The 17,533-nt window shown below is 35.5% G+C and overlaps 1 protein-coding gene and 1 long non-coding RNA gene across 5 annotated transcripts in view; one reads left to right on the top strand and one right to left on the bottom strand.

Moving 5' to 3' along the window:
* LOC138423796 (uncharacterized) overlaps nucleotides 1–4,048 on the top strand; it is a 42,500-nt gene extending 38,452 nt beyond the window's left edge. Inside the window, exon 2 of the long non-coding RNA XR_011250452.1 lies at nucleotides 3,779–4,048. This is a non-coding gene — a long non-coding RNA (uncharacterized lncRNA). The remainder of the gene's footprint in view (nucleotides 1–3,778) is intronic.
* Nucleotides 1–17,533, bottom strand: part of UBE2Q2 (ubiquitin conjugating enzyme E2 Q2) — a 60,567-nt gene that overhangs the window by 34,817 nt on the left and 8,217 nt on the right. For 2 of the 4 annotated variants that reach the window (XM_069560125.1, XM_069560126.1), the window contains exons 2-4: nucleotides 14,410–14,511; nucleotides 9,906–10,010; nucleotides 2,790–2,846 (exon numbers count right to left, since the gene is read on the bottom strand). In XM_069560125.1, the coding sequence (XP_069416226.1) occupies nucleotides 2,790–2,846; nucleotides 9,906–10,010; nucleotides 14,410–14,511 (264 nt within the window). The remainder of the gene's footprint in view (nucleotides 1–2,789; nucleotides 2,847–9,905; nucleotides 10,011–14,409; nucleotides 14,512–17,533) is intronic. The other 2 variants (XM_069560127.1, XM_069560128.1) reach the window with 1 other exon arrangement.

Here is a 17,533-nt window from a genome sequence, read left to right as displayed (position 1 = left end):
CTACAAAAAATTTAAAAATTTAGCTACTCAAGCTCATGCCAAAAGTTAAATTATTCTTGACCTAGAAAATAGAAGAGAGAAATACATGTGTCTTATGAGGCGAGGAGAAAAGCTTTCACCATTCAATTTAAAAGGTTCTCTCCTTTTATATCCTATATTTTAAAGCTAGAAACTGAGTAAAGCATATTTAATAATTTTACAAAGCCATAACCATCTTAAATGGCTTTAAATCTCCTATTAAGAGGAATTTTTGAAATAGTACAGCATGAGGTACCAAGAACTTTAACTTGACTTCTAAAAATCCATTAGATTTAGTTTAGTACCTAGTCTACAATGTGAACACAGATATAGGCACAAATCTATTTGCCCATTTCAACTTTATAACCACAAAAACAAAATTTTCATGTGCAAAATATCAGAACAGTTAATTAACAGAATGCCAGAAGACCATTAAAATGCCAATACAGTATAATGGCTTCTTCTATATCAATAATGAAATAAAAGACACAGAATACAAAATTGAATACACAGAATGTTAATTATGTCAAAATAAGCACAGAAAAAAAAGGACATATACTGAAATACTATTATCAGTGTTTTTTCTTCTTTTCCAAGTTTGCTGTAGTGAGCACATATTGATTTTTTTATAATTAGGAAAAAAGTTAAAAAAAGAATTCAAACACCATCTCTAGGTCAACATCATTTATCTCCACATAATTCTTCTCCCTCCTTTCCCTTATTATCTGCTTTTACACATTTAAAGATTCTGCATATGTTTGTATAAATCTATTATCTTACTTCCAACTTTACTTCAGTCATCAAAATCTCTAAAGTAGTAGTCTATATGTTATCTCCATTTTATCAAGCAGATTAATTCATGATTTCTAGACCAGGTTGATTTAGACCACTTCCATCCAGACTCAATGATCTTTTTCTTGGACTGCCATCTCTTCAACTCCTATTCCTTTCTTATTTAGACCGTCTATGACTTCACACTTCATAGAGCTGATTTCCCCTGGATTGCACATTTCAGCTACGATTTACCATCTACACTTGTTTTCTTCAGAGTGCTGGGTTGTATCTCCTCCTCCAACTTAAACCTCAGCCATATTCCAACCCACAAAATTTTTCCACTCAGTATTAAACAACACAGAAGTCATCATTATCATCTTTTTACAAAACAATATTCACGGTATACTATTTTCTTCTTAAGGCCTTATCAACAATCACACCAAATATAAACAAATATTGTCTCTAATTAAAAACTCAGCCATCTGCTTTTTCTAGACAAACTTGCTTCCCAAGACTCTAACACATCAATTTTCTTCCAAAAGGACAACCTCCAATGTGCTCACACACCATGCCCAGGGTTGTTCTGGGCCTTTTTACCACATTATTTTAGTTGCCTTGAATATCTTTTCACCTGTCCTAATCTGACATCTCCAAAGTCTATCCTACCTTTCCAGGTTTCCCCAAATGTTGCTATCCTTCCCTCATATTATCTTGTGAATGGAAAAAAGAAAGGTACATAAACTCTTTGAGTACAATATCTACTTTATTATATACTGGGCTCAATAAGAAGTTTAAAATTTTAATTCAGTTTATTCCAAAGTTAAACTCCATGTAAATATTTTTTTAAAACTTCCTATATCTCCAAAATTCATTCTAATTGGATAATGTTAAGAATTATTTTAGGGCTTCCCTAGTGGCTCAGTGGCAAAGATTCTGCCTGCCAATGCAGAAGACATGGGTTCGATCCCTGGCCCAGGAAGACCCCATGTGCCACAGAGCAACTAAGCCCCTGCACCACAACTACTGAGCCTGTGCTCTAGAGCCCGGGAATGACAACTCTAGAGCCCATGTGCCATAACTACTGAAGCCCCCACGCCCTAGACAGAGTCTGTCCTGGGCAACAAGAGAAGCAACCACAATGAGAAGCCCACGCACTGCAAGGAAGAATAGACCCCGCTCTCTGCAACTAGAGAAAAACTGGCACAGCAACGAAGACTCAGCACAGTCAAAAATAAAGTTATTTTTTCCAAAAAAGAATTATTTTTACTTCCAGACTCACAAAACAAACCTCCAACTACATTAGTTATAAGGCATCCTAAGAAGTGAACTTAAGGTTTACATTTTTCCAAATCAAGAAAAATAAGGTAATAACCTGAATCAATTCTAAGACCCAAAACAGAAAAATGTTTTAAAACCAACGTTGTGGAACTTAAATGCCTTTTATCAGGTCAGTACAGAGAAAGAGATCTTCATTTTGAAGTTTGAATTTAAATGCAAAGCTTCAGAGTCTGAAAACCTCTAAAATTTTATCAATGACTGGCAACTAAACTGATGTAAGCTCAATGTCTTTGGAATTTCCTCTTTGACACTCTTGTTTTCAATATGAGATAGTTTTCATTACTTCTAATGAATAGTCCCTTAAATGTTCTCAAATTCCCCTTTTATTCCAACTTTTGAAACTTAGTAGTTCCTATTCTTAAACCAAATCAGGTTAAGTATTGACTACTATTAAACTCATATATAATTTTAGTACTAAATGTTAAGAGCTCTTATTTTCCATGAAATCAAATCCAAGGACATCAGATAAGCAATTTGCTAAAAAGCGTATGATGAATTAGAGATAAAGCCAGATTTTATAAACTGTATTAAACTTCAAATACAATGTGCTTCTCATTATTCCACATTAACAATGGTTTTAATAAAGGAGATTAGAAAATTACTAAAATGTCCAAAAATGAAGATATTTATGAAATGTTACTTTTACATAAAATACCTACTTCAGCCATCTCTTCCTCTTCCTCCTCTTCTGAAGTCACCTCTTCTGTTGTCCCATTCTGAAAAGAAAAAAAGTTTGCCAGGACTACACAGAACAAGTAAGCACACAGCATATCGGAAGACTTTAGGGACAAACTACTTGTCACTGCAATTCCACTAACAGTTTATTAAAGCTGAAACATTTAATTTTAATTTTAACATTTAATTTTCTTAAATTCTGCTTTGACAAATATTTATCAGCTTTTTAAGAAAATTTTTGAAAAATTCAACTTAACAGATGCCTTGGAAATTAACAAAGGTAGAGTCAAATATAAAGCAAACAGAAAAAAATTTAAACATATTCTAATTAATATTTTAAATATTCTAATTTAAAATAAGAAAACATTTTATACATATCGCTATGCCTATAAGGCCAATGGCTTCTTTTTGGCTTAAAATACCCGAAACCAAGGGTTCCTTAAAATATCTACCTTTTAAGGTTTGAAAAACCTGAATCTTTCCATAAATTCTACAGTTTACATTTTAAAAGGTTAAATGCATTATAAAGGCATAGACACTGCACAAAACTAAAAGTTATAAAGTAATCACCATTTCACTAAAGAGCGATTTTTCTTTTTTTATAACATGCTATTTACCACAGAATATATCTGTATAAGTTACAACTTAACTCTCATTCACAGAGATGGGGTTTTAAGAAGAGGTTTTATATCTAGTTTAATCAGAGTTCATAAAGACAAGCTTCACTGGACCCAGGGCACAGTTCTCCAGGACACAGAGTTCTCTAGGACTTTAAAAACTTGGTATTTTTTTTCCCCAGAAATTCCTACTCTATTTGTCCAACTACAGCTGGTAAGGATCACGCTCATATAGGAGATCAACCTTGCTGGCCTCTTAGTGTCAGTGTCAGAACCAGAGGAAAAAAACAATTTTTTAATGTAACTCAATGCAGCAGCAAACTCTCCTAACAGATTTCTCTCTTCTTTTTACTTAGGAACTGCAATGGCCACCTGTCAAGCACTTCCCATTCACACGCCACAGGCAGAGTACAGGTCTGAAAAACCAGGAGAGGCCACAGCAGAGAGGAGTGACAACTGCTAAGGACACACACAACAACTCATACCCCATCTAAAAATGAGGAGATAATCAAGGATCACCAGATATTTGAAGAAACTAGCAATCTGAAAGAAAGGCACCAAGTTAAACAAGCAGAAGTGGCCTGAAGCATGATCAATGAAAGCAATAAAACAATTTAAAATCTGAATTGGAGGGACTTGCCTGGTGGTCCAGCAGTTAAGGAACCACCTTCCAATGCAGGGGATATAGGTTCGACCCCTGGTCGGGGAACTAAGATGCCATATGCCACAGGGCAACAACTACTGAGCCCTTACACCCTTGGAGCCCACACACCATGACTAGAAAACAGTCCATGAACTGTGACAAAGACCCAGCGTGCTGCAACTTAAGACCAAAAATTAAACAAATACTTTAAAAAATCTAACTGTAATCTTTAGCAGTAATTGAGAAGATACTGCATCCACAAAATCTAAAAATATTACTATGTGAAAGAACAAGAGAGTTCTGGGAAATCAAAAATATCTCCCCTCAAAGGAAAAAAAAAAACAACTTAGTAGAAGGGCCAGAGAGCACAACGGACCTGAATGAACAAAATATTTATGATTAAAGAAGACAACCAAACTGTGACATTCCCCTAAAATGTGGAGAAAAAGGAGATGGAGGTGGGGTGGGAAGAAGGTGATTAAAATAAGAGAAGAGTTAAGGGAAAAGAGAGCAGAATATAGAGAAACAATATTCATCCAATATTCATTCAGAAAATGAGGGAAAGAAAGAGACAAATGTTACCAACCTAAAGAAGGATGTCAAAATATCAAGTAGCTCTGAATGCCCCAAAGTAATGCTGAAAAGTAAAACCCCATACTTTACAGTTAAAGCAAAAAAAAAAAACACATCAATTTCCAGAGAGAAAAAGTATAAAGAACTAAGAATCAGACAGGTTTCAGACTTTTCATCTGTAACAAAATAGACCAGAAGAAAAAAATGTAAAGAACTTGGAAAAGACTCAGCTATGAATTTAGAATTCCCTGAGTTCCATCAAGATGCAAGCCATACCTGTGTTTATTCAGCACCGGATCCTTAGCACTTACACAGAGTACTTTACACAAAGTCAAATAAATATATTAAATAAATAATAAAAACAGACACTGAGTATTCAAGGAACACTCCTCATATCCACCCTCAGAAATCCTTTCTAGAAAGAATACATTAGTCAGAGATATATTTCAGAGAGGGGCAACCACGGAGTACAAGAAACAGCAATAATCAAAGACATCACTGGTTAAGTCTAAGCAACTGCTGCTAACGCAGCTCAAAGTTTACAGGCCATATTCTGATCACAGTGAAAAACTAAAAACCCCAAAGCTGCCTGAGAATCTTTAAAAATTTTTTCTAAATAATTTTTGAATTTAAGAAGAAATTGACCTTCATATGCCCCTGTAATTCAATTCCTAAATACATGCCCAGAGACATACTTGCACAGGTGTACCATGTACTATAGACAAAAATGATCATGGGAGCACTGTTCCTAATAGCAAACTGGAATCAAACCAAAAGTCAGTAAACAGTCAAATGAATGAGTATGTACGGTACAATGGAATAAATACAGCAATAATAAAGAACTATAACTACACACCATCTAAATGAACACACTCACAATGCTGAGCCAAAGACAGACATGAGAGAATACACAGATAGTATAACTCTTTAATATGAAGCTCAAAAACAGGCAACACTAAACCATATTGTTCAGGGATGGATATATGAGCAATAAAACTAGAGAAAAGTAAGGGGAGGATTACATATAGGAGAATGATAATCTGGAAAGGGCCTGAAGAAGATTTCTGCAGTGCAAGCAATGTTCTGTTTCTTTACCTGAGGGGTGGCTAGGCAATAGTTGCCAGGTATTCCCTATCACTAGTTATTATTCTAAACTTATGCCTATATACTTTCAATACATATTATTTAAAACTTTTTCTTGTAAAATATAAGAAAAGCAATATGAACTAGAGATGGACTCAAACTACTTAAGACATACAAACTGTTTAGAAAATAAGTAAATTTTAAGATCTATGCAATAAAGTCAAACACTGTAAAAGAAAACAAATGCCCTTACATGTTTCATTATAAAATTTAAATCACATTGATCCAGTAAACTAAAAGAGAAAAAGAAATGATTAGGACTAGAGTAAAAAATAAAAACATTTAACAAATAAAACTAAGGGTCAATTCTTTCAAAAGACCATTATAATAAAACAGACAAGCCTCAAGATAAAGAAAACTTTAGAAAAGATTATAACCACAGATGAAGATGATGCAAAAAGTGAATACTACTGATTGAAGAAATGGAAAATCTAAGTAGAATATTACATAGAAAAGAAAAATGGAACGGGCTCAGATGTTTGTTTAAATCAGGGCTTCTCAACCTTGGAACTATTGATATTCTTGAACCAAATGACTGTTTGTTGTGGGGAACTGTCCTGACATTGCAGGATATTTAGTAACATCCCCTCTACCCACAAAAAGCCAACAGCACACTCCTCCACCCTGGCCAGCATGACAATACAAAGTATCTCCAAATACTTTCATATGTCCCATGGGAGGCAAAACTACCCCCTAGCTGAAAATTAATTTCAACTGTTTGAGATTTTAGAAAAAAGAAAATACACAAAGCTTCCCAAGTCATGATACTGCTTATACTCTGATACCAAAATTAAATAAGAGGAGCCTAAAAGAAAAGAGAGTATATTAGACTCTACTTAAAGTAGAAAAACCCAATATAAAGTATCATATCTATTGTGTTCTACCCCCAACTCCCAACCTACATAGGTACTGAATGTTTATTATGTGAATGCAAGGAAGAGTCAAAATTAGGAAACTTATGCATGTAATTTATGTTATATCCCTATATGGAATTATTAATATATGCATGGTCATGAAAAACAAGGTAGGTCTATATGTATTGTGTCCATGATATACTGTTAAGTGAAAAACCTATGTTTTCTAAAGAAGCAAAGCTGAACATAGAATATATACTTTTCTCCCATCTCTTTCCTGAGGCTCCACTAGAACTACAATGAAGACATACCATGAAGGTCGAACACTGTACAAACACACAGTGTAACAACAACAAAAGAGGGCTACCAGCAGAAAAGACAACTCATGCTAGGAGATGACAGTGACCTGGAGAACGGTAATTTAAGTGGAGCAAACAAGCCAAGCCACAGGTTAGGGGATAAATCGGCAGGCTAACCTGTCCCGTAGTGCCCTGGAGAGGCTCCAGACGAAGACACCAGGAGAGCTGGACAAGAGTGAGGCACAGACTAACCAAAGGCCAACGACAGAGCAGGCTGTCTAGCCCCCAGAACATACCGCTCTCCTAAGCAGAACTCTGGCAGACACATCTGTCTCAAGCAGGAGACAAGGTTTCACGTCCAGAGAAACCAGACAGTTCCAGCCATCATTTATGATTATACCAAGAAACAGGGAGTGGAGGATAAGGGATGGAAGCCAGCTTAAATTCCTCCAAAGAGCTGTATCAGTTGGCAAGTCTTGGCCTCAAAGAACTCCTTATCAGCCTTTCAGCACCTCTTTCAAATACGAATGAAAAAAAAGGAAAAAATATGAAAAAGCAACAGAATAAAGAGATATATGAGGAGTCTTCAAAAAGAAAAAAACAAACCAAGATAAATTAGAAAAAAATCATTAAACTTATTAGAAATAGAGATGCTTGAGGGGGAATATCAAAGTAACTCCTTAAAAACACTTATGATTACATCAACAAAACAAACATAGAACGCTACGAATGAGGAATAGTCAGGGAGCAAGCTTTCAGACCCTACAGTTTGTTCATCTTTGGAGAGGGCCCACAGTGACCACACTCCCGGCATTCACCCTCATCTGGACCCGCCCACTGTCAATCTGGGCTGGCCCTGTGGCTTGCTTTAACCAGTAAACATGGTAGAAATGACACTGTGCCAATTCCAGATCTAAACTTTAAAAAAAGCCTGACAGCGTCCACTTTTGTGCTCTTAAAAGCCAAAAATAAGAATTTCTGACTACCTTTCTAAAGGAAGAGAAGCCACAATAAGAGACCCGGAAAGATGAGATGCCATGTGGTAAGAAGGGCCATGTGAAGAAAGAGCAGGCATCAGACATGTGAACGAAGAAGCCATGTTGGACATTCCAGTGCGTCACATGTCCAAATAACGAGTCCCAGCCACTCTCTGACTGCACAGTGAGGTCAGCAGAAAACCTGTCCAACTAAGCCTAACCAACCCACATAATCCTAAGAGAGAGAAGAAAGTGTTGTTTAAGCCATTAAGTTCTGGGGTAACTGGTTAAGCAGTAATAAAGAGCCAAAATAAAACTTATGAAGTTATGACTGTTCAAATAAAATTTTCAAAAATTGAAAGGTAAATGTTTCAGAATTTGAAATTAAGACAAAGAGACAGAATATAGTGATAACAAGATAAAAAGATTCAAGCAAGGAGGTCTAAAATCCTACTGGTAGGTATTCCAAGGTGAACAAAGAAAAGAATGGAAAGGAGAAAGTGCCACAGGAAAAAAAATATAAGAACATCCACCCAAAAAGAAAGACTCAAGAGCCCAAATTTGACAAGGTCCATCCATACTAAGTGCTCAAAAACAACGGAAAACCAAACAAACCACAACTCAGTAAACCACTGTGATATTTCAGAACACCAAGGGAAGGACAAAGTCCTAGAAGCTTCCTGAAAGTCACGCAGAGATGACTAAGACTAAGAAGGGCACACCACTACTGACTAGACGACAGCACAGTCTGAAATTCTGAGGTGAATTTTTCAACCAAGAATTACACATTCAACCAAACTATCAATCAAGTGATGAATATAATAGCAGTTAACATTTATTGGGCGTTTATTATGCATCAGGCATTGCCCTAAATGATTTATATGTAACAACCTATTTAATCTTTACATGTCCCCCCAAATATAAGTATTACTAACATTTCTCCCATTTTGCAAATGGGAAACTGATGAAAATACTGCTAGGTAACTAGCCTAAGCTAACTAGTAATACAACTAATGAGCAGTAGATCAAGATTCAAACCGATGGTGGTCTGGCCTTTTTTTTTTTTTTTAAGAAGTTAACTCAGAAATGTACCACCTCTTCATGTTTTCTTAAGATTTTACTTGACTAAAATCATTTCACTCCAGAGAAAGGAAAAGAGAAAGAAACATGAAATCTGAAAACAATGTATCTACTACTCCAGTGGAAGAGACAAGAAAAATTTCAAGATGACCGCTGAATAGCCAGCCCAGAAAAAAACCTGCTGAGACTGGTACAGAAGAAACCAAAGGCTGAAGAAGAGAGGGGAGATCTCACAGAAAAGAGACAGGACATAACTTTTTTAAACTAAGAATTATTACTAAGGAAGACACCACAAAGCAAAACATTGTACAAAGGAAATATAACAGGAAACTACACTACAAAGTCCTAATGATAAGTGATGATTATTCATATGACTAAATATAAAGATGTTTTAGGAAGGGGAGGTGGGTGGGTAAGTGGGTGGTATAAGAGTTAAATCTTTATTATAGTACAAGTCATGAAATTATACCTAAATAGGTAAATCCAGAAATCCAGAGAAGTTAGAGGTGGTGGTGAGCAAGTGGGTACTTTCTGCTGCATGGAGGAGATAACATTCGAGTTAGGCCTTTAGAAGCACAAAAGGGCAGAGAGATGGCATTCTCAGGTGAAGGTAAGTAAATAAACAAAAGCAAACAATTGCAGAAGCAAGGAACAGTTACAGCAACCAGAAATATTAACAACAAAAAGGTGGTGATGGGGACAAGGGCGATTGTTTGCCTGTCCTAGTAAATATAACCAGCAGCTCCCAAGAGTGAAAAGGCTATTTTTAGTATCTAAAACAAACAAAACAATTCAACAGGAAAACAAAAACTAACTTCTAAATAAGTTGTATAATAATGAGAAATCGTCCTAATTTTATTTGTGCATGAAACAATGTATTTTAGCTCTTGAACACTTGAGAATTTTTACTTTACCTGACCCGTGGGTAGTGGTTGATCTAGCATCTCAACATCCAGGTGCTTAGGAAGGTTATATAATCTGCAGAGTTCACATATCAACCACTTCAATTGCTGACGAAGCTACAAAACACATTTCAGTAAATAAGCATTATGTTAAAGAGCCCTTAGAAGACATGAATAATGCTACAACTACTCTAACTAATCCAGTAGGAAATGGGGGAAAAAAAAGTTTACTATTGCTCAATTACAGCCTACAGATAAAATAACAATCTTAAGAAATATTTTCGGGGCTGCCTAGCAGAATGACATGAAAAAAAATGGCAGAGGAAGAGAAGGTCCAAACACTGCCTAGTTTTCAGTTGTTAACTTCTTTTCTTAGTAACTTATAAGAGTATATTAATACATTAATGAGGCTACAGAAAACAGAAGCAGTGTTGCTGCACATGGATTATAAAATTATATATTTCACAGCCACTCATTTGAAAGCACAGAGGCAAATGTGGTCTAGCAGACAGAGCCTTGGAACCTAGGCAACCTTGGATACAGTACCTAATGTCCTGAGTCTGTCTCCTCATCTGGAAAATAAGGAAATTAAGACCTTCTCATAAGGGTAAAGATTAAAGGAAATCTGTGAAAACACTTGACACTTATAGGCTCTTAAGTGTTTGTCAAAAAAAAAAAAAAAAAAAGGCCTCACTAGGAAAACTGCAAAGAATAACTCCTTTCCACTTTTAAGAGCATATTTTTATGCTCTTATGCTTTCTAGAGCATATTTACTTTAAGTAAGCAAGGTAAATTATATGCACAAATATACTTTTCATTCTTTAAAAAATATACATTGTTTTCAATGTATAAGTTTAGCACTGATTTCAGAAGAATGGTCACTATCAGTAGACCTGGCTGGGAGCAAATAAGGCAACTTACTTCAATTGGTAAGAACAGTTTCCTAGATGTTGCCAACCAGGAAAAGAGATGAAGAGAAAGAAGCAGATTTATGAAAGACTAAGGGAAAACAGAAACAGAATTAGAATAGGCTAAACAAAGCAAAGAACAAGTCTTTCCAAAGTGGACAATGGAGCAAATGAAAATGAGGAAAGCTGAGCAGTAAATTAGTATCAAAAGTATCCTCAAGCTTAAAAAACAGCAATGCCCCCCTGTGGATTTGTTCTCCACCTGATAAGCTCTGTTCTGTGCTCAGTACACAATAAAGAGGTGGCTGAGTGAGCTGGACAGACCTGGACACTCCACCCCCTGGTACAGGAAGAACTCCCCGAGCACTGTGGGAGAGACAGCCGCATGGTGGTAGAGGTGCCCCAGGCAGTAAGCAGCAGGGCCGTACACCTCCAGGGAATTTCAACTCCATGTCCCCAAAAAGGTGTTTAAGGATCAGAAGAAGAAACTAAGACCATGGGGCAAGAATTTAAGAAATATTTAGAAGGGAGAGGAACAAGTCTTAGAAATTTACTAGATAGTTTGGGGTTGAGGCAGCAGGGGTCAGGAAACACTGGTATAAAAAAGAACTCTAAGATAGTTTCCACATTCAGGCATGGGGAACAACTTTCATTATTTCATTTTGCCCCATTCACAATCACAGAGATAAATTTTTGAGGAAAAACGAGATGGGGGTGATGGAGTACTAAGATGTAGATGAACTTAAATTTTAGATGTAATCATTTTGAACAGCCATGGCACATCTGAGTGAGACTCCCTGGATCTATGTGATATATAGACAAATAATGGGTGTCAAACTCAGGAGACAAAATTTTATCTAGAGATACAAATTTAGGAATCATTGGAATATAGGCCACAATTTAAGTCCTGGGGGTAGAAGAGATTACTCAGAGAAAGCACAGAAAGAGAACAAAGAGGTGGACCAAGAAATAAGTGCTCAGAGCAGACCAAGGCAAGGTAGCAAGAGACAGAAACAGAAGAAAGTGATTTGATGGAAATCCTCAGAGGACAGAGACAGGACTGGTCTTTTATACTGACCACTTATCCCAAAGCCTGGCACAGAGCCAGGCAAGTTTTTAAAAACACTTTTCTGTGTCCTACTACTAATAGTTTCCTGTATCCACCCAGGTTAAAAAAAGGTATGTACAAACCAGTGTACACACAGATATATATTTACTTATATATTTTTTACAGCACTGTATACATGCTTCCCTGGTGGCTTGGTCAGTAAAGAATCTGCTTCCAATGCAGGACACTTCCTGCAGCACAGGAGACCTGGGTTCCATCCCTGGGTCTGGAAAATCCCCTGAAGTAAATGGCAACCCACTCCAGTATTAATGCTTGGGAATTCCCATGGGCACAGGGGCCTGGTGGACTACAGCGCGTGGGATCACAAGAGGCAGACACGACATAGTGACTGAACCACCATACAAAAGGGGCCAGATTTCAGAAAATACACTTTGCCTTGGTTTTTCACTTTAGTACATCTTGGAACGTTGCATGTGCTCTTGTGGAAAGACTGGCTGCATTAACAACATGATGTTCTATAATAAAACCATACAGCAATTTTTTTTTAACCAGCTCTTTACTGGTGGACAGTAAAGCGTATGTGTTTGTTGAATGAAGGACTATTTCAAAAGGAAAGAGTCAACAGTATCAAAATGCTGCAGAAACTTTAGGACTAAAGAAGTAGTCCTGGATTTGGCAACTAGGGGTAAAAATTTTAGTACAACAAAGGTGGCAGCATCCATATTATAATGAATTAAATGTGAGAAAAGATAGCTTGTTTGATCAAGAAACTAGATTATAAAATAACTGGCAGAGAGCATAAGAAAGAGTAGAGGATGAGTTTGTTTTTTTATGTAAATACTCGTTCATAAAATTGTGCCAAATTTTATATCCTATGTCATTTTACTTCAGGAGCATTTTTTGATGGAATGTTTTAGACATCAAAAAATAAGCCCACTCATTTCTACTCCTATAAAACTTACAACTTTAGATCTTTAGAAGCAACCTCCTAAAGGGAAGCATTGGTAAGGGGGCTATGTCTATTGCTCATTACCTGTCCTGTTGCCCCTCCCTTGCTGGAGATGTGAACAAATGTCTGTCTAGCTTTTAATTTTTTCCTCTAATCTTCATGGCTTTGTTATTACTCTTGTAATACTCACACTGAAGTTCCTCTGATCTTAATTTTAAAAATAGATGTTTAAACCACCTCTAACTTATTGTAACAAAAATCTGAGGTAAGTCTTTAACTTCCTCAAATGGTCAGTTCTCCCAGTACTATTCATAAAATAATCTATGCTTTATTTATTGAGTATATTTATTGAGTTCAATTTAACTGATTCTAGATTCTCAATTGCATGATTATGTTTCTAAATTTCTAACTGCCTTTACCTGTCCAGCTTAGTGCTAGTACTTGATATTTTATTTAGTATCTGGTCAGATAATTATTATTATTTACTCTTCAAAACAAACTTTAGAGTCATTTTGTCAAGTTCCAAAAATAAATCTGTTGGGATTTTTACTGGAATTGCATTCAATTTATAAACTCACATGAAGTTACAGATAACTGACATATTTACAATATGGGAGTCTGCAGATCTAGGAACACAGTTGTCAAGTCTTTAGTTCCACTCAGCAAATGTTTATAGTTTTCTTGATACAAAATTTGCACATCTAAGCTTATTCCTAAGTGTCTAATTTTCTTTGTGGCTGTCAATAAAATACCTGTCCACTGTATTTTCTGATTATAGCTGATATTTTGGAAAACTTGATTTTTATATAACAGAACTTTTAATCAATCATTTTAAAAATTGCTTTTTCAACTGACTCCTTTGGATTTAAGGTAAACAATCACGTCACCTGCAAATAATGACTCATATTCTTCTATAAGAATTTTGTGATATTGTGGAAAAATGCAAATGATATAACTTTAATAATTTTAACATCTGTTTATGTATTTTACAAGCAAAAGAAAAATACTGAATAAAAAAATTGCCATCATGTCAACAACGTTTATTATCAGGTAGAGAAAAATTAGGGTGATTTCTATTTTCCTTTTATTGTTTTTAATTTCACTAGTTCTTTCACAAGGGTCACTTAATAGTTTTATAATCAAAGAAATCTGATTTCTTTATATATTAAAAATAATTTATTTATATTCCTTTGGTTTTTACTGCAGAGTTATATAGACTCTTGACAGAAACATCAATTGGGGTCATTCTATCATTATTTTCCCCTCACATCTATCTGTCTTTTTCCCTTTTTCTATTTCCTACCTTGGATAATAGACCCAATCAAAAATGCTTACTTAATTTAATGATTAGGATTCATGGGAAAGAGACAACCTAATTCCTGAGCTAAACTAAGACTATAGTTACAGGGAATAAAAATGAGAAACCAAGTACTAAACAGAATTTGAAGGACAAAAAAAAAAAAATCTTAGAGGAGCTAAAAACTAGGTTATCAATCAAGCTTTTGTATCATATTACCTCTTAACACTTGAATTCTGTTACGTTCATGAGAAAAAAAAAAAAAAAAGTAGCGTGGTTTATTATTTTCTCACCGAATTGTTGTTCTTAGTGTCTTCGAGACGTTCCAGAACCGAAGTCAGATTTGGATCATCAGAGTCCACAAACCATATTGGTGAAGAAGATGGATAAGATTCCTGTTACGGAGACACTGATGTTAAACACATTTACATACAGGTTAACCTGGATAGGCAAGGAAACCCCACCACCAAATGGCAAGATGATCACAAATATAAGTAAAACAGATCACAGAAAAAAAGTAACACATTAAAATCCATGTCTTTAAATTCATTAAAAATCCATGTTTTTAATTTTTTAAACAAAAATTATTAAGCTCTATAATTTAATCTTGCCTGCTTCATGTTATATGATTTATAAGCCTTAAAAAAAGGACTTGCAGTCTGATTTAAAACAAACAGAAGAGAATATACTGCAAAAGTTGTTCCATCAAAAGCAGAAAAAAATGTTATGCAAGTACCAAGGATGATGGGTTTCCCTTCCTTTACAAAGAAAGGTCTATCATGGCATGGATTTGCCAGCTTTAACATTTTTTAAGGGCTTTAAAATCTAGAATCATAATAAATCCTTCAAGAAACAGAAACAAATTAAAAGCAAAAACAAAAATTTCCAACCTTGAAGTAGTCTATAGAGTTAAACCATACTACTTTTTGCCTTTCAGTATAATAAAGCTACATTTCTAGGCTTTATATAGATGAGATGTAACTCAATTTTTTAAACAAAGTAGAGGAATACATATCTAGGCACATGTTTTTAAATCCTTACAAATGCTAAAACTAATTTTTTAAATCCACTCACTGTATGACTTGTCTGAGTAGTGTAACTACAGAAGTTACTCTGAGATTTTTTTCTCCATTAGAAAACTGGCCCCTAAAAGCAATCCCATTTAATTTTCGCCTTTTTCCTAATAATTTCCCTTCCTTTCTTAGATTGCAAGCAAGAATGTAGTTTCTAAAGGACAGATTTCTTAAATAAGGTTAAGATTACTTCTTAAATACAGCAAGTGTTAGAAAGGCAGAACAAACAGCAGCACAGCTATCTTAGGGCTACCTTCAGTGCTCACTTGCCATGGGAGCTGGACTCTGAGACAGGCATTCTCCTTGTACAGCTACTGTCTGTGGGCTCCCACTCATCGAGGTCAGTTGTGTTCTTGAACACTGTGATAAGCTGCCTCTAAAATGGCCCCAATAATCCTAACCAACCTCCTGGTATTCACTCCCTTATATAATTCCCTCCCCTAGATCTAACTCACTTATAACAAGCAGAATACAGTAAAGTAATAGATGTCACCTCTGAAATCAGGTTACAAAAAGATGGGAAGTTCTGTCTTGCTTACCCTTCCTTGCTCTTTCATTTGTTCCCCCAATGGAAAACAGTTCCCTATGGAGAAATACAAACCCACTGGGCAAGGGATTGAAGAAGCCTCTGACCAAGTACCAACTAGAATTTGAGGCCCTCAGACCAACAGCGTTTGAGATGAATCCTACCAACAAGTGCATGAATGAACCTGGAGGTGGAGAGGACTGTCCTGTCCTGCCTTGAGATGACTACAGCCTCAGCCAACACCTTGAATGCCTGGTCAGGTACCCTGAGCCAAGGAACCCAGGTAAGTCACACAGTTTTTTAACCCATAATCAAAATGAGATAATGAGAGATAGTGAGATAATGTCTGTTTTAAGCTGCTAAACTAGTTGCAGAGCAATAAATAATTCAAACACCATAAAACTCCAATATTTTATTACGTCACACAAACTGAATACTACCTAGAAATGCTATTACTATCCACATACTTTTTTAAAGCACAATTACGTGTTGATTTTTTTAAGTTAACGAATTAAGCATTACACATTTCCACCTACTAACATTTACTCTGTTCATTTGTACTGCTTTCTGTTACATATTAGGGAACGCCATTATTATTAGTATTAGCTGCAGCTAGATCTAGTCACAGAAACATGACAATTTTACATAGTTTTAAAGAAGCACTGCTTTGAGAATTATAATCTCAATTATAACATAGTTGGAGCCACAGAATATTTTTAAATATTTTTAAAGCATTTTACCAAATGTTCTTTAAAGAAAAAAAGTTGAAATAGAACATCATTATATCCATTCAGCAATGGTTTATTTCTGTATCCCCATCCCTCAAACTCTTACTGTGTTCCAAATCTCTTTAAGGCTAAAACGTAGATGGTCTTCAAAATTAATCCCATTTTTAGTGAGAATTACTTAACTGAATATCACATTTTCCTCAAAGTCTTCAGCCTAATCTGGAGAATACACTATCTAGACCATTCTGTTTTATATTTGTATTTTCTTTAGTCTTAAAAAAAGAAAAAGAAAAAACTACATTTCGAGCTTCATTGCATTGATTAAAGTTCTGCATAAGCAAAAGAAAATATATCAACTGGTGTTCTGGGCTAAAACCCCTCAAAACCATATTATGAAAATTACAAAAAGAAAAGAAATACTGAGATCAGTTACTACCTATGCCATATTTTTCTAATCCTAGACAAAAGACAGGATATATAGTAGGTCTAAGCAACTATGTTAACAGTTCCCTAAGCAGGGCCCTTGGACTCCAAGGTCCAAACTATTTCTATGGGAATACTAAGATGTTCATTGCCTTTTGCACACTTAACATTCTTACCAATGGTGCCAATACAACGGTGTGTACCTTAGCACAGATAAAGGCAGTGACACCAAACTATACTTGAAGTCATGCTATTATTCACCACTATGCATTAAAGGTGTTTCAAAGAAGAAAAAGGCACTTCACTTACGAATGTCTGTGATGAGGCAGTTATTTTACTAAATCTCAATCCTTATGTCTTTTTAATATTGCAGTGATGAAATGGGCACACATGAGCATTGCTACAGAATACATGAGAGAGCACTTGTGTGTTTGAGTTGTGAGCTGAACTAACCACTTTGACAGGACACCATTTTCACTTGAAAGAATGACTGTCAAACAATGGTTATTCCAACTTGGGTTTCTGATAGGCTATTTTCTCAAAAAAAGAATGAAGAGAACCTGTCATTTCAAGGAAAACCCAAGGCAGTATTTATTGCCAATAATAAAATTCAAGCTTTTAAGCAAAAATTAGAAGTTTGTAAAGCCTGTTTCCACCATGTGAGCCT

The sequence above is a fragment of the Ovis canadensis genome, chromosome 18 (genome assembly GCF_042477335.2).
Source record: "Ovis canadensis isolate MfBH-ARS-UI-01 breed Bighorn chromosome 18, ARS-UI_OviCan_v2, whole genome shotgun sequence".
In the NCBI taxonomy this organism is placed as follows: Eukaryota; Metazoa; Chordata; class Mammalia; order Artiodactyla; family Bovidae; genus Ovis; species Ovis canadensis.
The sequence above is the reverse complement of the archived record's forward strand: the minus strand, read 5'-3'. Positions and strand labels throughout refer to the sequence as shown.